At 39.4% G+C, this 19927-nt stretch overlaps 1 protein-coding gene across 1 annotated transcript; it reads left to right on the top strand.

Moving 5' to 3' along the window:
- Positions 1–14371: 14371 nt before the first annotated feature.
- Positions 14372–16335, top strand: PIGM (phosphatidylinositol glycan anchor biosynthesis class M). The gene is given in 3 exon segments (XM_010706935.4): positions 14372–15287; positions 15290–15502; positions 15505–16335. Coding segments are annotated over 3 exon segments (1251 nt in total). The 5' UTR covers positions 14372–14428; the 3' UTR covers positions 15684–16335.
- Positions 16336–19927: the final 3592 nt, after the last annotated feature.

Here is a 19927-nt window from a genome sequence, read left to right as displayed (position 1 = left end):
AGGACAAATACTGAGAAATTTTTTATTATTCTATTTCAGCAACTGATTCAGCTAGTTAGCACTAAAACTGTCTGCAGTGTTGATATTTAATATAATATAGGTTATGGAACAGCATTTTTTTGTTGTTGTTTTTTTAATTTGTACACATCAACATCTAACTTCCAGAAATGAACCTTCCAGCTGTTATTTGGTTAACTGAGGGAAGAGAAGGAAGCTGCATTCCAGCAAAGTTTCCTTCAAGAGACGGGAAAGAGAACTAATAGTAAAACATAGGCAAAGAGTATCTTTTCTCTCTGAAAAAGAAAAGCTGTTTTATTATATATCAAAATATACCACTGAAGTAAAAATTAAAACAGGGTCTTGCTAACTCTTACTTACACACACGGTCAAAACATATCAAAACAGGCTTCACTGTTCAAAAGTCTTGGCTAGGTTCTAATATCAAATGATTTGCTGATGGGCAATTCCTTGTATTTTCTCTACACATAATCAGAACTAACCAGAAGCGTATACACATTTATTAATTTATTTAAGTGGGTTCCACCTAAATATGGGGCCTTCCAGTTAACAAAACTTTGGAACAGAACCTAACAGTACACTAAGCTTATGATAAGATTTCGCCATCACCACCCCCCACCTTGGGCTCTTTATTATAAAAACTGAAATCAGCTTACTCTTAGTTCATATGCTGAACACCATCAGAGCAGAAATGGTTCAGTAAAAGCTACCATGCAATTGCTACAGCTTTCCTGCTTCAGCTCTTGAATAAAATTCTTTATATGCCTCTTTCAGTCTTCTTGGGATTGACCACAGAAATTATATTTGTCCCTTGTTATTTTTTTATTATCATCTTTCAGCTAAGATCCTAGGTCACAGCTAAGATCTAATTCACAAACTAGCATTCTTGATTTCAGTGAAATTTAGTACTAATAGGTATCCACAGTATTCATAAATATAATTTATATGGAATAGGAAAGAGAGGCAATAGGCACAGTGATCTTATAACTTAGTGGGACAGAATTATTAGTGCCATGCCCTGCAAGACCTGAAGAAGGGAATTTTCACATCTAATGATTCATTTGAAGAGCATATGAAAGATGCAGAGAAGCAAAGTATTTCTCTCATCTATCATTTTCCATCTGTCATATTTTGGTGGAGTCATCTGTTCTGGCTAACTGGACATAAACCCCTTTACATTAATTAGAGTAGTGATAGCTTAGGTTAGACACCAAACTTTTAAAAAGTTAACATTACACAGAGAGAATCCAGGCCACTTTCTTTCAGTGCTATACCAGGTAAGTATTTCTAGGCCATTCCTCCAGTAAGAGCATGCTGAAAGCAATCAGTTCTCAAATCTACAGGTTAGCTGGCATAGTTCCGCACTATTGGCTTGAGCATTATTAGAGTCTACACACCACAAAACTTGATATTTTGCATTATCTTGCTCTAAAAAAGAAAACAGGATTATCATGGTGAATCATGTTGATCCTGGAACCAAGGACTGTTTTTAGCATATTTTCACCAATACAGATTTTAACTTTTAAAGGTATTCTGCAGAAATGGAAAAGAGCAAAGCCTAAAATCAACACTTCACAATTCTTTGTTACAAAATAATCTCTAAAAGCTAGTAATCCAAGCCTGCAAGACATTACAATTTACATTTTCCCCTCACTAGCACCCTGCGTTGCCCACTCCTTTGATATTAATCTTTAACTCACCTTCAAAAAGTTTGATCCAGGCCTTTTGGAAACAATCTTCAAAAATACCAAAATCAAACAAACTCTCACATGGAATTGTTATTGCCAACCCAAAGTCCTTTATGCTATCTTTAGAGAAGTGAGAAAAGACTCACAACATTTCTGAAAACTACTTTTGAATTCTCTTTTCAATTGTTTACTTTGAGCAAATTTAAACTAGCAAATGCCTGCTAAGTTCAATTGGATTTCCTTCAATTTTAATATGCCTCTGCATTTATGCAAAAAGCACTATGGAAAAACTGAGTAATTAACGTCATAATTGTTCACTGGACTAACAGAATTACAAAAGCATCATCAGTGCACAGGCTGATATGTAATCAAAGATATGTTATGACGTACATAGAGCAGTTTAAAAATGATCAATGCAAACAGAAGCTGCTGGGAAGACTAATGAACCAACATTTTGCATTACTTAATTGCTCACATTTGTCTCCTAGAATTTTATCCTCTTCTTCCCTTCGCTCATTTACAACAAAAAAAAGTTTACCTTTAGAAAACAAGGAATTTTTCAGAGCAGGCTTACTGGGTGTGCTTTTGTTGTGCAATAGGGAGTTGTGCTCCAGTATATAAGCAAACATCTCAAAATAAATACTTCACAAAAAAATAAAAATAAAAATACTGATTGTATTCCACAGAAATATAGAATGATTTTGGTTGGAAAGGACCCTAAGGATCACTTAGTTCCAGCTCCCTCACCATGAGTGGCATTGTCACCCACCAGACCATGTGGGTCTTGAAGGACTGAGATAATGGCAGATCTGACTGGATCAAGTTAACACAGGATTCTGTGGTAGTTTTCTGGTCAAAATGTTAGTCTTTTGCATATTTATGGAGCTCTTTGAGAGCACCTGACCCAGGTGCAAGACTTTGCATTGGCCTTGTAGAACATTAAGAAGTCCAAATGGACTCATCTTTCAAGGTTCCTTTGGATGGTGTCCCTTTCTTCCACCACACAACATTGTGTAATTCAAAAACTTGCTGAGAATGCATTCAATCTCACTGTTTATATCACCAGCAAAGATAGTAAACAATACTTGTCCCAATACAGACCCATGAGGGATATCACTCATTGCTGAAATTGAGCCCTTGACTGCAATTTTTTGAATGTGATCATCCGGTGGTCCATCTATTAAATCCATGCTTCACAGTCACAGAGACAAGAATGGTGTGCAGGACAGTACCACATGATTTGCACAAGTCCAAGTAGATGGCATCGGTTGCTGTAATCTCATTGTAGAAGGCCTACAAGTTTTTCAGGTACAATTAGCCCTTAATAAAACAGCACCCATGGTGGCTGTCACAAATCACTTCTTTGATCTCCATGTGCCTTAACATAGTTTCCACAAAGATTTGCTCCATGAGCTTGCCAGGCACTGAGGTGAAACTGACTGGCCCGTCTCTTTCTTTATTCCCTCCTTAAAAACTGGGGTTATGTTTCCTCTTTTCCAGTCACTAGAAACTTTACCAGGCTTCCATGACTTCTGAAATCTGATGGACAGTAGCTTAGCAACTTCATCTGACAGTTCCTTCAGGTACATCCCATAAGGTCCCAGGGACTTCTGCACTTCAAGTTCAGTGTTGTCTAAGGAACCTGATCTTCTCCAACAGTGTGCTCACCATTCATACTTCATTCTACCAGTCACTGCCTTAGAATTCTGTGAGTTGAGTAGTTAAGGTAGAACCAGTTCTTCTGAGGCAAAGAAGTTACTGATTACTTCAGTAATCTTTATCCATGTTCTGTGTAAACAGGTCTCCTATTTCCTTATGCTTAGGGTCCACTCACTTTTGCTTTATGATTTGTTCTGAACATGGTTGCCTCCTCTACATTCTGCTACAACCGAGGCCAGACTTACCACCCCCAACCTTCCATCTATCTCATATCTTGCATCTAGAAAAAAAAAGTCAGAGGTAGACAAGAATGCTCCACTAAAGAAATCTATCACAAACAACTCTAGATAAATTAAGTCAAAATAAAGTAACATTAAAAAAAAACCTTTCGTATTACAAGAAACAGAATACATTTCAGTTTTGAGCTTAGATTCCTGTTTTATATGAAATGGCTCATTCCATCACAATCTCCATTGCACAATCCTCAAAGCAACATATTGAAGACCAAGTGAGTATATATTTACTGATTGGTCCTGCCATTATTACAGGTACATTGTAAGCATCTACTTGTATGCAAGTTCTTACTCATATTCACAGTGTGCTGTTTCTTTCCTCGTCACCTGACAAATCCACATGGTGTCTGATCCTCTTGGTACCACTGTCCCTAGCATGAAAAACAAACCTACAAAATAGTTAGCTTCACCAGCACCGTCTGTCAGTAGCTCTTTTCAGCAGCAGTCTTTCCTATCCACCTCAGACATCAGAAAAGTAAGATCTGTAGTAAGGGTAGATAATCCAGGCACACCAAAAGTAGTAAGGGAAGGAACTTGTTCTAAATAGGATAGAATAACAGTGCTTAAAACACTCAAGATTCATGCTTAGCTACCTGTATCATATCTCCCATTCTGACTGCAGATTTTTCACACATCTCCAGAAAGTCAAAACCCCAGCAACAGAATATTGTCCAATCAACAGAGAAAGCTATCATGATGCCAACATTAATAAAAGGTTTATGTTTTGAAGAATATCTAAGATAACCTTTTCGCTTCCCTTCCTCAACTTTCCCAAGAAAATAAAAGTTCCTTAGCTCTAATCTTGAGTTTCTTAGCTCAATCTCAAAAACAAGAGAATTCTAAAAAGTCCACACAGACACACACACATACACAAATATATATATATATACATAAATTTTAATCACTCTGAAGACAAAAATTATTTCTAGCATTTGTTTCATCATTACTCAATTATAAGCAGCTAGGTTTAGAGAAACACATGTTAATATTTGCCATATTAAAAAATATGAAGTATTAGAAGAACCCAGATTAGAATTACCTATTATAATTTTCTCTAGTTTGTATGAGAGCTGGATTAATTTCCTTTTTTGAAAGTATTCCGCAAGAAATGCATGCTACTGCTGTGATTACTATACCACATGCAAAGAAAGCCATAGCCACGGCAATTCTGTGAAGCAGAAGGAGAAACAGATGAAATAAAGGCTTAAAGATTATTTCCTGTCCTGAACTTGTGAAGTTCTTAAGAATTCTCCAAGGGGTCAGGTAGACAGAATGATTTATTTCCTTTGGAAAACGCACACAAGAACTCGATCTTTTTGCCTTCACAGGACATCAAAGGATATATGAAGAACTTAAATCTCACCATGGTATTGCTTTACACGTGAGGGTTATTCTTACTTCATAGAAGATTGAACTTCCAAATTCAGAGGAACATCAAAAGGGATACTGAACAAATGAATCCTTCTGTTGTTGATTATGCTAAGGGGGACTGTAGCAACATTCCCTAGGCAAGTGCTACTCCCTTTTCCCCTGAACAATTCTAGGGACAACCTGGCTCTCAGAAAGGAAAACTGTCTTTATACATCAATTGTAAAGCAGCCAGCAACTCAACAAAACAAAACCAGAAATGATATTCTGGGGTTTATTAGCTATTTTATATAAAGAATCATCGTAGTTTTATAGTTACTAAAAACATTTTAGCAGGAATTCAATCCTGACATAGCAGTTCTCCTGAAGAAAGCCACAGGTTTACTCATGCAGAAATTTCATTTTTCAGCTGCCTCTACTTTATGTTAGCTAAAAATTTCTACAGAGTAATTTCTACTGGAAGTAGAAAAATTTTCTCCTCTTCTGATTCCCAGCAGTTACTCCTTTGAAGCTAAACATTTAAAGAGTAAGAATCAGGGCAAATTATCTATATATTTTGTACAAGCATGACACATATTTCAACACAACACTAATTTTGCACTGTTCCAAACTGAGTAATACAGTTACTGTATTACTAAATTAGATTCCCATCATCCTAAAATAGCATAGCTCAGTAAGTATCAACCGCTGACTCGTTATTTTTACAGAAATAATTACCTTACTATTTGCACAAATACAGTGCAGTCTAAATAAGGAAAACTACTTTTCATCGTATCAGTATTTCAACCTAAGGTACAACTTGCCTGAGGAATATTTTTGTGCTGTATTTTTAGCACAATCAGCTCTTTGAAAGATTCATCAAATAAATATCAGATATAGCTTTCCCCCTTCTCTCAAAAGGCAGCCTTTCCTAATCTGCTACTTTACATAAACAAAGCAGGATCTACTCTGCCACAAGAAAATTATTTGTTGACTCTCTGCTGACATATATGCAAAATTTATGTCAGCACACTCAAATTCTGGCAACAGCCTGTCAAACTCAGCAATGTGGCAGTCAGCAAGGACAAATATTGAAATTCAACAATATTCAGAATGAAGATAGCCAAACAGTAGAGACACAGGTGCCATGCCCATTACTAGTTACACCACACAGTGCAGAGAGAGAACACTCCATACAAATCCTGACAACTATGAACATGACCTGCCCGAATTCACTGCTATGGCTTTACTTTCCTTCAAAATTTTTTACTTTCCCGAGGATTTTAACTACTGAAACGCTGTGTGCTCCTAACAATGGAGTATTCCTTTCTCTTTTGATCCAGGTACAGCAGACCTGTACAGCAAAAGGGGCTAAGCAGCAACTTAAGGTCGTGTGTGAGGGAAAACATTATTTAGTACAACAAATGGGGGGAAACTGATGAACAGACTGACGGCACAGCTGTCACTTGGAATCAACAGTGAATGAAAAAACTTTGAAGACCGAATTAAGAGACGCATGTACTTAGTTACAATAGCAACATTCTATACCAGGAGGGAACAGGTAGAGATAGAACTGTAACTGCCAAATGCTACTATGTAATTATACTCTGAAGAAGCATCACTGTCTGATAGCATATGTTAAGGGTAGGGCTCGAACTGAAAGCATTCATAAGCAACTAGTCCAGCCAAGTAGCTGTCAGGGAGTATGAATGAAGCATAACTAAATAAATATTAAGGAGACGGAAAATACTATTTAGTTACTGAAAAAAAAAGTCAATTTCCTCAGGCAGTTACATAAGGATTCATCCTCTAAGCTAACTCTCTCTATGGTAGCCTCTCTCTTTAGCTTACAATTGTATAGTACCAAGTATAACAGCACCTTAGCCACTATGCAAAATAGATTAGGATACCACAGAAGGGATTATTAGTCAAGGATAAGACAAATGGTTTTTTTGTTCGTTTGTTTTTGGTTGGTTTTTGTTTTTGGTTGGTTTTTTTTTTTTTCTTTTTTAAAAAGCATTAAAAAAACAAGTGCTTATTTTCCTACCAAAGCATTTAATAACCTCCACAAATTGAGGATTCCTTCCCTAAGTAATTATAATACTGTTCCATCGCTTGGAAACTGTTTAATAGCAGTAGTAGCAATATGCTATTTATTTTCAGAAGATATTTAAGCAGTTCAAAATACTTATATCATAAGACAGGGAAGCCCTTTATTGGTCAAGGCCAAAAGCACTGCCGGTAGCTAAAAGAATATTTCATTTCCTTACCAGAGGGAATATCTTAAGTTTTATCCATCAGAGAACAATTGCTTTTTGTAAATCTTTCAGACAAGGAAACCTGAGTGGTCTTCATTCATTTATTATCTCATATACTCGTATATCCAGTTATCAGTACCAACAATTATCCAGAGCTACAAGCTCTCTCTTACAAGCTAAGCCTCTTTCGTTTTTTTTCTTTCCAATTCAGACCTTTCCTACCCAGGTAGATAAAGCTTAGAAGTTCAAAACAAGCTTTTGGAAAGTCAGAGGATTGCCCACGTCTCCACATGAGGAGAGCACCCTAACACCTGCTACAGTTTCCTTACCTCCTTCAAGCATGGAGGAGCTGAGAAACTCCATCTGAACTTTCTTCTAGACATACTGACTGAAGAACAGGAAACCGAACACAAAACTCTTTATAGAACAATATGTTCCCTCTTCCACCACTCCCACAGGAGAAATCCTACACACTTCCCACATGCACATCTTACCTGTTACAGCTCTTCATATGCTCTGGAGCCCTTCCAGAACAGTTAGCCCTAGCAGCCAGGCACTGCCTTGCATAACAGCTGCTTCTGATCAGCTGCACAACCACAGCTGGGTAAATATGATACAGTATGAGGTAATAAGAAGCCTCGTAATAATCCAAAAGCCACCTAATTTTGCTCATAAATATTGCCAATGCATCATTTACAGGCCTGATTCCTTTTAAAACTTTCTAATAGCATATTACTTCAGTCTTCTTACCTGTTTCTGTGAACAGCTCTTCAAGACTTACAAGTCTTGTACGAGACAGTACAAGTAAAATCTAGGTGGTAGGACACGAATCCCTCACCCTAGCAGTGTGATATGTTCCCACTGATCCCACATCCTCCCTGAATTATGCATCCTCTTCTTTTTGTTTTGATTTTGTCTAGATGAAAATGCCATTAGGAAACAAGAAGAAAGAAGAGTAAAGGTTAGAAGACGTTTTTTTTCTTTTAATATATGTTTCAGTGTTTGTACCCTGTGTTGAAGTGCAACAATGCTCTCAAGATTATTGACAGAAGAAACATTTAAGATGTTCACTGTTGAGAAGGAAAGGCAGCTGTTCATAAGGCTGTTTGCTTTTTTTTTTTTTTTGTCAGAAACATAAAAGAATTTAAGATATTAACTTCCTGACACATTGATTAGTTTTGACCATAAAGGCAACAGCAAAAAACCACATCATTGATTTTATTAAGTAATTTTAGAAACCTTTTAGTGCTACATGAGAGAACTATCTATTGTAGAAACTTGGAACTCATCTCTGTCTGCTGGGAAAAAAAGCAACACCACATCCTTGGAATTCCATTCAATGCTTAAAAGCATAAAGAAATAGTGGGGGTGAGGATTGTCTCTTACTGTTCATTTCAGCCAATATTGTGCAATTTAGTTTGAGATTATGTCCGTAAGTAGAATTATTTGTCCCTACCTCAGTAAGCAAAAGTAAATATGAACATAGCCACAGAACAGCAAAGCCTGCTTCCAGGTAGCTCTCTGTAACTTTGCTGGCCCATTGGTACCTTCTGGAAGAAGGGATCATTTCTGATCACAGCACTTAGGAGCAATGCTCAGGGTAACATTCATTCCCCAGTGTTTTGGATTCCTGCCGCAGACCTTTCTCATGCAGAAGCACTAAGAGCAACTCTAATAGTGTCAGTCACCTTTCTCACAAAACCTGCAGAAACAACTGAGAGCTCTGCTCCTCCAGCAAATCTTCAACCAGAATTACTCAGTGAAATATCACTATTTTCTTTCTTTTTTTCTTTTAAGCAAGAACAAAAAACAACCCTAAAACAGTAGTTCAGATCAAACTATCAGTTAAGATCTGGCTTACCCAACTATCTTCTTTCTCCAAGGTTCACAACACTATTCTGCAGGGATGCAGAAAACATCCTTAACCATTCTAACTGCAGGTGTCCTACATCTCAGAAAAATCACCTGACGCTCAGACTAAAGGACTGGGCACATTTTCTTAGAAGTTCTGTAAATTTATCATTCCCAGTTATCCCCACATTTTTTTCCAGTAGGAACTCTTAAGAAACTTGCTAACAATACTTGCTAACAGTAATCTGCAATTTTTAACGAACTTTACTCACTCAATCTGACTGCTTATTCTAGTTACACTGAAACACAACATGCCAAGTAATACAGAGAAGTCTATCATGGTGGTAGTTATTTATATTAAATAAAATTGCAATAGCAAAGAAATTACATTTCACATTCTCCTTTCAAAGAGAGGTCATTGGAGAGAGTTACACTATTTTTTTTATTTGCCTGTCATTCCCGTTCCTTTCATTAAAGTGGTTTATTTAGTATTTTTTGGCATAACACTACTTCCTCTAGTCCTCTTAACTGGGAGATTAAAAGAGCACAGCCCAGAAGGATGCTCAAACAGATGGGAATGGAGCTGTGGCAGGTTACAGCTCTCTGCTGTATTAAAGGACTCGTTAACTAGAACTGTTTCCATGAGCTTTGGGCACAGTGAGTTCGTACACACTGTGTATGTCTCCCTACCTCTACTGCAGCAGCATAATACTGAAAAATATTCAGAGATAAAATTCCCACTAACTTCATGAGAACAGGCAGACAAGTAAAGCAGAATTCCCCTATGAAGAGAAAGTAGCAGCAAGAACAATAACTTAATTAGAAAATGAAACTGGGGTAGGGGGAGGAAGACTGAGAGAAACGACGACTGCTTCTTCCTCAGGAAAAGGTTTGACCAAAACTCATACATTACTGGATCCCATTGAATCCAAAGGTCATGTAAGCTAAAAGAGGTTAAATTTCAAAGTTTCCATAGTTCAGCTACCCAGAAAAGTACTTGTTTTGTGATCAAGTGCCAGCATGTGTTGTTTCAAGGGATGTCATAAAAATTCTGGCTTCAACCACAGCCTCTCTAACTTTTGAGTTACAGCCCATAATTCTGTACTTATTACTTTAGCCACTTAGCCAAAGAAGTCACTGGGACTTGTTTCCAAACAAATTATTGATGATTAGCTCTTGTGCCTTTTCATGTCTATACCTCATCTGTTCCGAGAGCAGTGTTAGAATAAAAATAAAGTTAGTAGCAGAGCTGATATGATTTTCTTTCCATATTTGATGTCCACTTGTCAATCAAAAAATGAGAACAGAAGACCAGAATATAGTTTTGTGTCTCATCCATCTATATGGATATGACTTCAGAAACTGGGTATTAGCAAAGGTCTCACCGATATAGAAGGTGGTGGTCTATCTTGCACTCAAGAGAGATTTTATCTGCTATAACTACAACATATCTTTTATATTTGATAAAAGAATTGCATGAGAAGTGTGAAATAGATATTTCCCAAGTTTTGTCTCTTTTCTTTCTCTGAATAGGGAAAACATTGTATTAAGTGGTTATTGACTCAAAATACACAAAATATTTCCCTTATTCGCTTATATTTATGTTTTTGACTGAAAGCTGTTATGGCTGTGTTACGGCTGCCTTAAATCTGACAATTTTTTTGGAATCTCCCCCTAGGTCAGCATCATACCTCAGAAGACTTACTCTTGCTGACAAATGTTCCACAAGCATTTTCTCAATGGTAGTTTTTTTTTTTTTCTGAAATACTATCCTTTATCAGGTATCCCTACAAACGAATTTTTATCAAGTACTTGTTTTTCCTGAAGGGCTAGCACTTTACTCACTACTCTAACATACATCCAACATAATCACTGCAGGAAGAACTCTGCAAGCAACACCTAAAACGTTGTGAGAAGCCATAATGTGATGAAAAAATTTCCTTTACAATCATAGCACGTTCTCTGACTAGCCACATTTTTAGCATAATGTGTGAATAAGGGAATAGATTTGTCCATCAGTATTATGTAAATACATTAACAGGAAAAAAAAGAAAAGTGAAAACTTGTGACCTTATATTTATAACAGTGATTTTCTTTTGTGAAGAGATCTGATGTCTTTTTCATCTTATTTTTTAAAAACCTACTTTAAATCCAGTATTAAAGCAAAAGTGAATACATCATTATATAATCTTAGCCATATTTTTCTTTTGCTAAAAATAGCTGAAGTTCAACCCTACACAAATATTTGGAAGGCATCACTTATATTTGCAAAAAATAATTTTACCAAGCCCAAAATATCTAACATAGATGTTATTCAGTTTTTCTATCAAATTTTATGTGCTGCAAAAAACAGGTTGTACCAATTGCTTTATCAATCACACTGGCAGTTGATAAATACAATATGCAGGAATATTTCTCTTGTAAGGAAACATTTGAAATTCAAAAACCAAAGAAATTGGAAGGGAACCCAAACAAATCATAGCACAGCAGTCTACCTTTTTAGAAGTTCAAAGATCTTCCTTCCTACATACTACCAAAATCATCTTTTAGTTCAGTTGACTTCTTTACACCTCTTCAGTAGCTTTCAGTTTATAAAATAACTGATGGTATCATCTTTGAGACTGTGTAACCCAAATACACAGCGGGTAACAGAAAAGGTCTGTTTACTATGTGCACATACAAGCAGATGCTTATAAAATAAATAGATGTGCATATATTCCCATATGCATTTCTATTTAATTCGTATTTTATGCATGAGTATGCTCGACTCCACTCCACATTTTCCTTCATACTGTTTCCATCTTCATGTGCACTGGAATCAATCAGCTTTGGTCTCAGTGGTTCTATTAGTTTTTATTTGCTAGCATTTTCTAAAAGTGGCTCCTCATGTCTTGTATAAATAAAAGCAGCATTTTACAGGAAAAATAGATTTACAGCTTTAATAAGACTGCCCTCCTTCCTGCATTAAAGTCTACATGACAAACCAGGTTAAGCAAGCTGGTATCAAATCTGAAGCCAAATATCTTTTTGAGCCAGACATTAATTCTCTGCAGAGCTTCAGGCTTATTTTCAAGATGTTAAATTATTGATAAGGAAAATCAATTATTTTTTCAGCATGAGCAATGTCATACAGTTACATTATATACAACAATAGCTAAAGTAGTTTTTCTATCTTATTAACTTTAGAACACTTTAGAATTAAATTACCTACCTTTTCTTCTTTAGAATCCAGATAAACAGTCACTAGGGACAGCCTCGCAACTTCTGTTAACTTCAGAGGAGAATAAAATATTTGTCCGAAAACAAACTGTCAGAAACAAACAAAAAAAGCATCTTAGAGATCACCAAATGGATATGTTTTTTTATTAAACTAGCATTATTTAAACAGTAACATTTAAATTTGACACACCATCAAATTAATTACAACGAATTCTCTTCTAGCAATAGACAGCTTACACAAAGTATGTGAAACAGTAAAACATATTCCATTAAAGATAGTTACAGAAGAATCACAAGATAATCCTGGAAGGAAACAGGGAGATGGCAAGAACAATTCTTTTTTAGCAATAAACTTCCAGAAACAAAAGCTCAGAATTGAGTATCTACATGCACAATTTTTCTTGGACTCGTAGTTCCATAGAATATCAAGTGATTTCAGTTCCAATGATTCTGTAAGCCTCTATTATTTCCTAGCGTTTCCACAGGGTACCTTGGCCACTGCAAAAGATTAGGTGACAGAGTTTTCTGTACAACATCCCAACCATTATGGTACAAGATATATAAAAGGAGGAAGGAGATGAAATATCACCAATCCCAAAAATACCTTAACTATCAGCTTTAGGACTTAATGGTGTCATATGGTAAATTAATGGAGAAATTGCACGATGATTCCTATGGAAGGTGTCTAATTAGTATGAAGGCTGCTCTGAAAGTAACATCTCCTATTTTATTATGTTGGCCCATGACATCGAAGGTAGATTTTACATGTTGTCGCCGTGTGACAGACGGCAGCAGAGGGAGACAATCTGACAAAATGGCATCTGATGTGGAAGACCTGATGAAGCAAATGCTTAGGATTGAATTCCTCTATGCAGGAAAAATTGTACCCATTGACATTCATCAATGCTTGTTGAATGCTTAAGGTGACCAAACAGTGGATAGGAGCACAGGAAGGCAGTGGGTACCTCATTTCAACAACACTATCACGGCAGCTCTGGAACAGTGGGTCACCTCCACTGGCACATGTTTTAAGGAGGATGGCATGCAGGCTGCTGGCCACTGCTGACAAAAATGCACAGCTAACAGTGGTGGTGATGCTGAGAAGTAATACCATCCAATGGTATTATTGTGTACTTTCTGTCTGTTGCATTTGCCATGGAAATAAGTAGGAAGCATGGCTTTTGGGGGAGATCATATGGCAACATGTAGTGATCTACACAGACAGGGAAAAACTGATACCTTTTTTTAAATTCTGATTTTCATAGTGCCATCCCTAATACAAATAAATGCGAAATATAATGCGGAAGGAAGCTTACTAAGTGTTCTAAAGTGAACTCAAATATCTAGGCAAAACACAGCCACCGGCAGTAGGTAAACAGCAGATGTTACTTTCCCTTTTTCTTTCTTAACTTACACAGCACGTGCAGAGCTTTACGGCTCCCACGGAGCCGCACACCGGGCCGGCGTGAAGAGGGGCAGCAGTGGCGGCAGAGCGCACAGCCGCGTCCCGCAGCCCCAACGGGCGGTAACCCTCAGCTCAGTCCTCCCGGACCGCACTCCATGCAGCCGGGCACCACAGACAGGGAAAAGCCATCGCTAATGACACTACTAACAGCGAACGGTGGCGGTTGCTGATGATTACTGATGTTTCCGTCTCCAGAGCCGCCTCAGAGCCGGGAAGCACCAGCGCATACGGCCCAAAACGCAGCCCTGAAGCCACCTGCAGCTCCTTAAAGGATTCAAGTTGCGCCAGGGGAGATTCAGGCTGCACGTTAGGAAATACTGCTTTTCTGAAAGAGTGGTCAGGCACTGGAATGGGCTGCCCAGGGAGGTGGTGGAGTCACCAGCCCTGGAGGTGTTCAAGGAACGCTTGGATTTTGTGTTGAGGGACGTGATTTAGTGAGTAAAGTTGGTGATAGGTGGATGGTTGGACTGGATGACCTTGAAGGTCTTTTCCAACCTTGGAGATTCAGTGATTCTGAAAGGAAGCGCCCGTCCCCCTCCTCAGGCAGGACAGCGGCTTCAGCGCCGCACCACGCACGCGCCATCTCGCGCATGCGCAGCACCGCTGAGTGCTCTCCGGCTGAGCGCGGCCATGGCGGGGGGGCGGCCGGGGCTGGGCGCTGCACTGGGTGCAGGGCTGCTGGCCAGGCTGAGCCTGGTGCTGTACGGCCTGTACCAGGATGCGGTCATGCGGGTACGGTACACCGATGTCGACTACCGGGTGTTCACGGACGCGGCGCGGCTGGTGACCCAGGGGCGGTCGCCCTACCGGCGGGCCACCTTCCGCTACACGCCGCTGCTGGCCTGGCTGCTGACGCCCAACGTTCTCCTCGGCGAGCTCTTCGGGAAGCTGCTCTTCGTGGCCGGGGACCTGGCGGCCGCCGGCGTGGCCTACCGGGCCCTGCGGCGTCGAGGGGCCTCCCCCGGGCAGGCCTGCGGGTGCTGCGCCGCCGCCTGGCTGCTCAACCCCCTGCCCATGGCCGTGTCCAGCCGGGGCAACGCGGAGGCGCTGGTGGCCGCGCTTGTGCTGGCCGCCCTGCACCTGGTGGAAGCGGGGAGCGTAGGGAGGGCCGCGCTGTGCTACGGGCTGGCCGTGCACCTGAAGATATACCCGCTGACCTACGCGCTGCCCATAGCGCTGCACCTGCAGAGCGGCGGAGAAGGGGTGGCGGGGAAGGGGCGGCACGGAACGGCCAAGTTTACGCTGGTAGGGGGCATCTGGAGGCGGGTTGTGCGGGCGCTGAACCGCAACGTGCTGCTTTTCGGAGCGGTCGCTGGATCCGTGCTGGCCGCCTTGACCGTCCTGTTTTACCACCTCTACGGCTGGGAGTTTTTGGAGCACGCCTATCTCTACCACCTGACCAGGAGGGATATCCGACACAACTTCTCTCCCTATTTCTACATGTTGTATTTAACTGCAGAGAGCAAATGGAGTTTTGCCCTTGGGCTCGCAGCTTTCTGCCACAGCTGCTTCTGCTCCTGGTGGTGTCTGTAGCTTTTTACAAAGACCTTGTTTTTTGTTGTTTCCTACACACCGCTATTTTTGTGAGCTTTAACAAAGTGTGCACATCCCAGTATTTTATCTGGTACCTCTGCCTTTTGCCTATCATAATACCTAATATTAAAATGTCCTGGCGTCGTGGCATGCTGCTGCTCTTTCTGTGGTTTTTGGGCAAGGCCTGTGGCTTGCTCCTGCCTACTTTCTGGAGTTCAAAGGTTATAACACTTTTTTATTTATATGGCTGGCTAGCTTGCTTTTCCTTTTTATCAATAGCTTCATACTTGTACAGATTATTTCACATTATCAACGGGAAACACAAGTTGCCAAAAAAGTCAAAGAACAGTAATAATAGACCAAAATTCAGAAACAGGCACATTGTCTTTAGCAAGACTTTTCATACCAGCAGCACTTTGATTAACATAAATGTGTACGTTATATAATGAATGGTGTATGTAAGCAATGCTCTGTTAGGGCTCCAAGGGCATTCATAGGTGTTAACTGCAGCAAGCAGCCACTGGCCTACTCTGATATCTGTCTGCAAGGGAACCCACCTGCCACGTGGACTAAAACTGCATTGTAGCCTTGACCTGGCTGTCTGCTGCTCATGACTGAATTCACTGGAGGGACCCTAGACCTGGTTCATCATGTGTCACATCTGGTGCTGCAGGTGGACTCCATTACCTGCACTCATTTCTGTCTGCTGTTGCCAGATGTGGTGGGGCTGTACCCAGGCCACTGAGGGAATGGCCTGTGCTAGGGGCTTCTTTCTGGCTCATGACTTCCTACAGTGCAGCCCCAGTCATACTCAGCAATGCCCTTTTTCTCATTGTTACTGTGCTCTGTCTCTTGTTAAGGACTACAGCTTCTGTCTAAGAAAATACAGAAGAGTATAGTCATTATAATATAATGGGATATTGTGAGTTTGATGGTCTTATACGTTCCAGTAACTGGGTGAGGGTTTTGGAAGGATTAAGCTAACAAATAAATACAAAAATATATATGTGGTGTTTTTGTTTTTTTTTCTTCTCACACTAACAATTTAATAGTGCATTGCTCAGGGTCTATACCCAGTTTTTCTTCAGTGAAGAAGGGAAGCTCTTGAAACTTTGTATTTACTTTAAAATTCAGGTTTTCTTACTCTGACACATTTTTTTCCCCCCTTTTCAGTGCTTTTGGGATTTTTGAATAGGCAGACTTAATCCATTCTCTTGCTGGAGGTAAAAACAAATGTGTGTCTTGGATGACAGAAACATACAGAGCAAAAGTATTTGTCTTCCTTGCTGCCCCAATCTTAAAAAAAAAAAAAAGCCACTGCTTTAATCTGTGTTTTATTAGCAGTCATTGTAGATACTAGAAGCAGCAAATACAGAGTCAAAGTGACAGACCACTTGTGTCCCAGCACTAGAGTTTATACCAAAGAGAAATTGAAAATATAGTTTCTCAATAGTTCAATCTCTCTGCTATTAAAAATGAAAGAAAAAGAAAGTGAAGGGATCTGAGGAAGTGTAGCACTTGCCAGAAGAAAAGGAAAGTTTTAAAACAGTTTCTGTGTCCTGTCAAAATGAGGTATTTATTACCATATGAGACAGGAGGTGTGAGTGGTAGTGAGAGGAAATCAGCATCATCTAGGAGTCAGTACTTTCCTCAAAAACATGCTACCAGAGGTCTACTCTTTACAGCTTTTGGCAGAGGAAGTAACTAGCTGTGTGGTTTTTAATAAGAGACTCAGTTTAAATAGATAAATGCCAAATAAGAAATTTGATATTTACCTCAAGTTTAAGTTATGCCCTACCTAACATCTACAGGAAAATGAAATTTGTAGTAATTAGAATTTCAAGACAAAGTAATTCCAATCAGTCAGTGTGATTCTAGTGGTACCAGTGGGAAAGAACGAAGCCAAAGTTCCTGTGTGATGCTGCCTCTTAGAATCCTGAGATCTCCTGAGGGAGCTGGTATTGTTTAGTCTGGAGGAGACCTCATTACACTCTACAACTTCCTGAAGGGAGGTTGTGATGAGGGTTTTGGCCTCCCAGGCAACAAATAGGACCCAAGGACATGACCATAAGTTGTACCAGAGGAGATTTAGGTTAGACATAAGGAAAAACTTTTTCTCTCAGAGAGTGGTCAGGCACTGGAATGGCTGCCCAGGGAGGTGGTGGAGTCACTGTCCCTGGAAATGTTCAAGAGGCGTCTGGATGAGGAGCTACAAAATATGGTTTAGTGGCTTGCGGTAGCAATGGTGGTGGGAGAACAGTTGGACTAGATGATCTTGTGAATCCTTTCCAAGCCTTGTGATTCTGTGATTTCCCCCATGCTGCTGTAGCTTCACAACTTGCTTATTGACAGCTTTTTCTGTCCCAGGCATAGTTCTATCTCTTGGGGCTGGGCTGTGGGTTTTTATTGTGTGAATTGTGGCAATTACAGTAAGCAGAGGAAACCCACGAGCCCCAGTAGCCTTAAGCCAAAGGGCACACAACCAGATAGCATATCCTTGTGCTGTTCCAGCCTTGTTCAGCTATTTTGACATTATCTTAGAAGTAAAGATTCCCCCACTCACAATGGGACAGGATTGGTTCTGCTCCTAAGCTGCAAAGGCATGCTGATTTTCCCTGCTGGCCCCATTCACGCTCACCTTCATCAGATAGTGCTAACCTTTTTTTTTTTTTCCCCCCCCTTCCTGTAAATCTACAAACCTGATGAAGCAAACACATTCTTTTGACAAACTCCTGATTTTTTGGGCAGATCTTGCAGGTAGGGCAAGAATGCCTAAAATGTAGGATGAAAGATTTCTAGCACAGCCTTGCCTACATCTTCCACAAAATTGGATGGGATAAATGAATTGAAAGATATGAACATCAAAGTTCTTTGAGGGTTTATATCATGCAAATCCCTTTTGATATCTAAGTAGAATTGAATAGCTTCAGTCACTGATAAAAAGCATTAAATCAGGTGACTGTAGCCAAGTGCAGAACAAGTTGTAATTCATGAACAAGTCATGGTCATTAATTAAAACATCTTTAAAATTTACCAAATTCCTATGGAACATTACTAGTTATTTTGCTAGTGTTCAGATTTTTTCCACTTAGTGATCGTATGTCCATTTTCCCTCTAGTAATTGGGAACTGAAGTGTCTGAATGCTGATACTAGCTATCATTCCCTTCTCTGGGTTGCAAGAATTGTAGTGCTGTCTATTTAAGTAAGAAATTGTAGAATTGCCCAACAGATCTGTGTTTCATTTGCAGATTTTATAGATTGCACTGAAATCAGCCTTGAGACACTAGAGGGAAAGAAGAAAAAGAAATAGAGACGAATAATGTTTTTGCCTTGCCTTTTACATTGTAGCCTTTAGTCCAAAGGCTCATAGTGAATTCACAAGAGTCTTTAGTCAAATCTTCAACACCAAATTGATTTGCTGCAAAATTTATGCATGAAATTACTAAAACAAAGTGAACAAAAACATCACAATAAATGGTTCACTGAGTTACAGACTGAGCATACTAAATTAGCATCTCTGACCCAATAACCACAATCTTGGTCCTTATTATGCAATTGCCCTAACAGTGTAACCAGCATTGTATTGATTTCTATAGTCCTAAAAATCAGTAATTATATGCTCTAAAATGAGCTCATCCATTTTTGTTTGGATGGTTTTTAAACACACCTTGAAGCATTTATATATAACAGCAATGGAAAATTCCAATATTTTCCTAAGGCTTTATAGAGAAAGCAAATGCTGAAAACAGTAAATCACGAGCAAGTTTTTTTTTTTAAGCTGAGAATAACGTAGGCAACTATTCCAAAAGAGCAAAGTTCACAATGAACACATAAAACTCAAAAACTACGTTCACATCATTCCAAAGGACAGCTTTAGAACGCACACTGCAGTGCTAGCAGCACTATGGGGTAGGACAATGTCTTCAGTGAGATCAAACTCAAACCCATTCTTGCTCAGGCAGCAAGGATAGTGAGTTGGAAGAGACGCTTTCAAGAACCCGTTCATTTTGACTATATCTGACTGTACCCATTTCACCAGTAATCTTTTTTAACAATGTAATCCAGTGCTACTTCATTTTAGCAAAAGTCCTCCTGACCATCCCTTCAGTCCCTACACACTCCTTCTAGCCTCTCAGCAGTCCCAAGTCCCTGAACCTATCTGTGCCTTCCATCAGCGGACTGTTAAACCACTCAGAAGTTACAGCTGTAGCTACACCATTTCCCACATAAATCAGAAGTGTGCATTATTATTTTACATTGAGAGCTGAAGCATGCAAAGATTAAGGAAGTTATATAAGATGATAATACAGGATATGGTAGCACAGGCCATAAAAAAAAAATACCAAATCTTTGATTCTCACACAGAGCCTTAATGACAGACCTCCTTTCTGCCACACACTGAGCTGGACTTCCACAGAAAGAAGAGGTTGCACATTGCAGGCAGTCCTACTTAGTGCATAGATTATGCTTAAGCTCCAAGAATAAAATGCTGAAGTTAAAGTTTGAATCTTTAACATTCTTTTCAGATAAAACATTTATTTCAAAGCTTGCAAGTGAAGAAATGAGAGAGAAGAAAGCCTTGCTATTTCCTGGGG

Source organism: Meleagris gallopavo, chromosome 2, assembly GCF_905368555.1.
Source record: "Meleagris gallopavo chromosome 2, MGAL_WU_HG_1.1, whole genome shotgun sequence".
NCBI lineage: Eukaryota > Metazoa > Chordata > Aves > Galliformes > Phasianidae > Meleagris > Meleagris gallopavo.
This window is presented reverse-complemented; position numbering and strand designations above follow the sequence as displayed.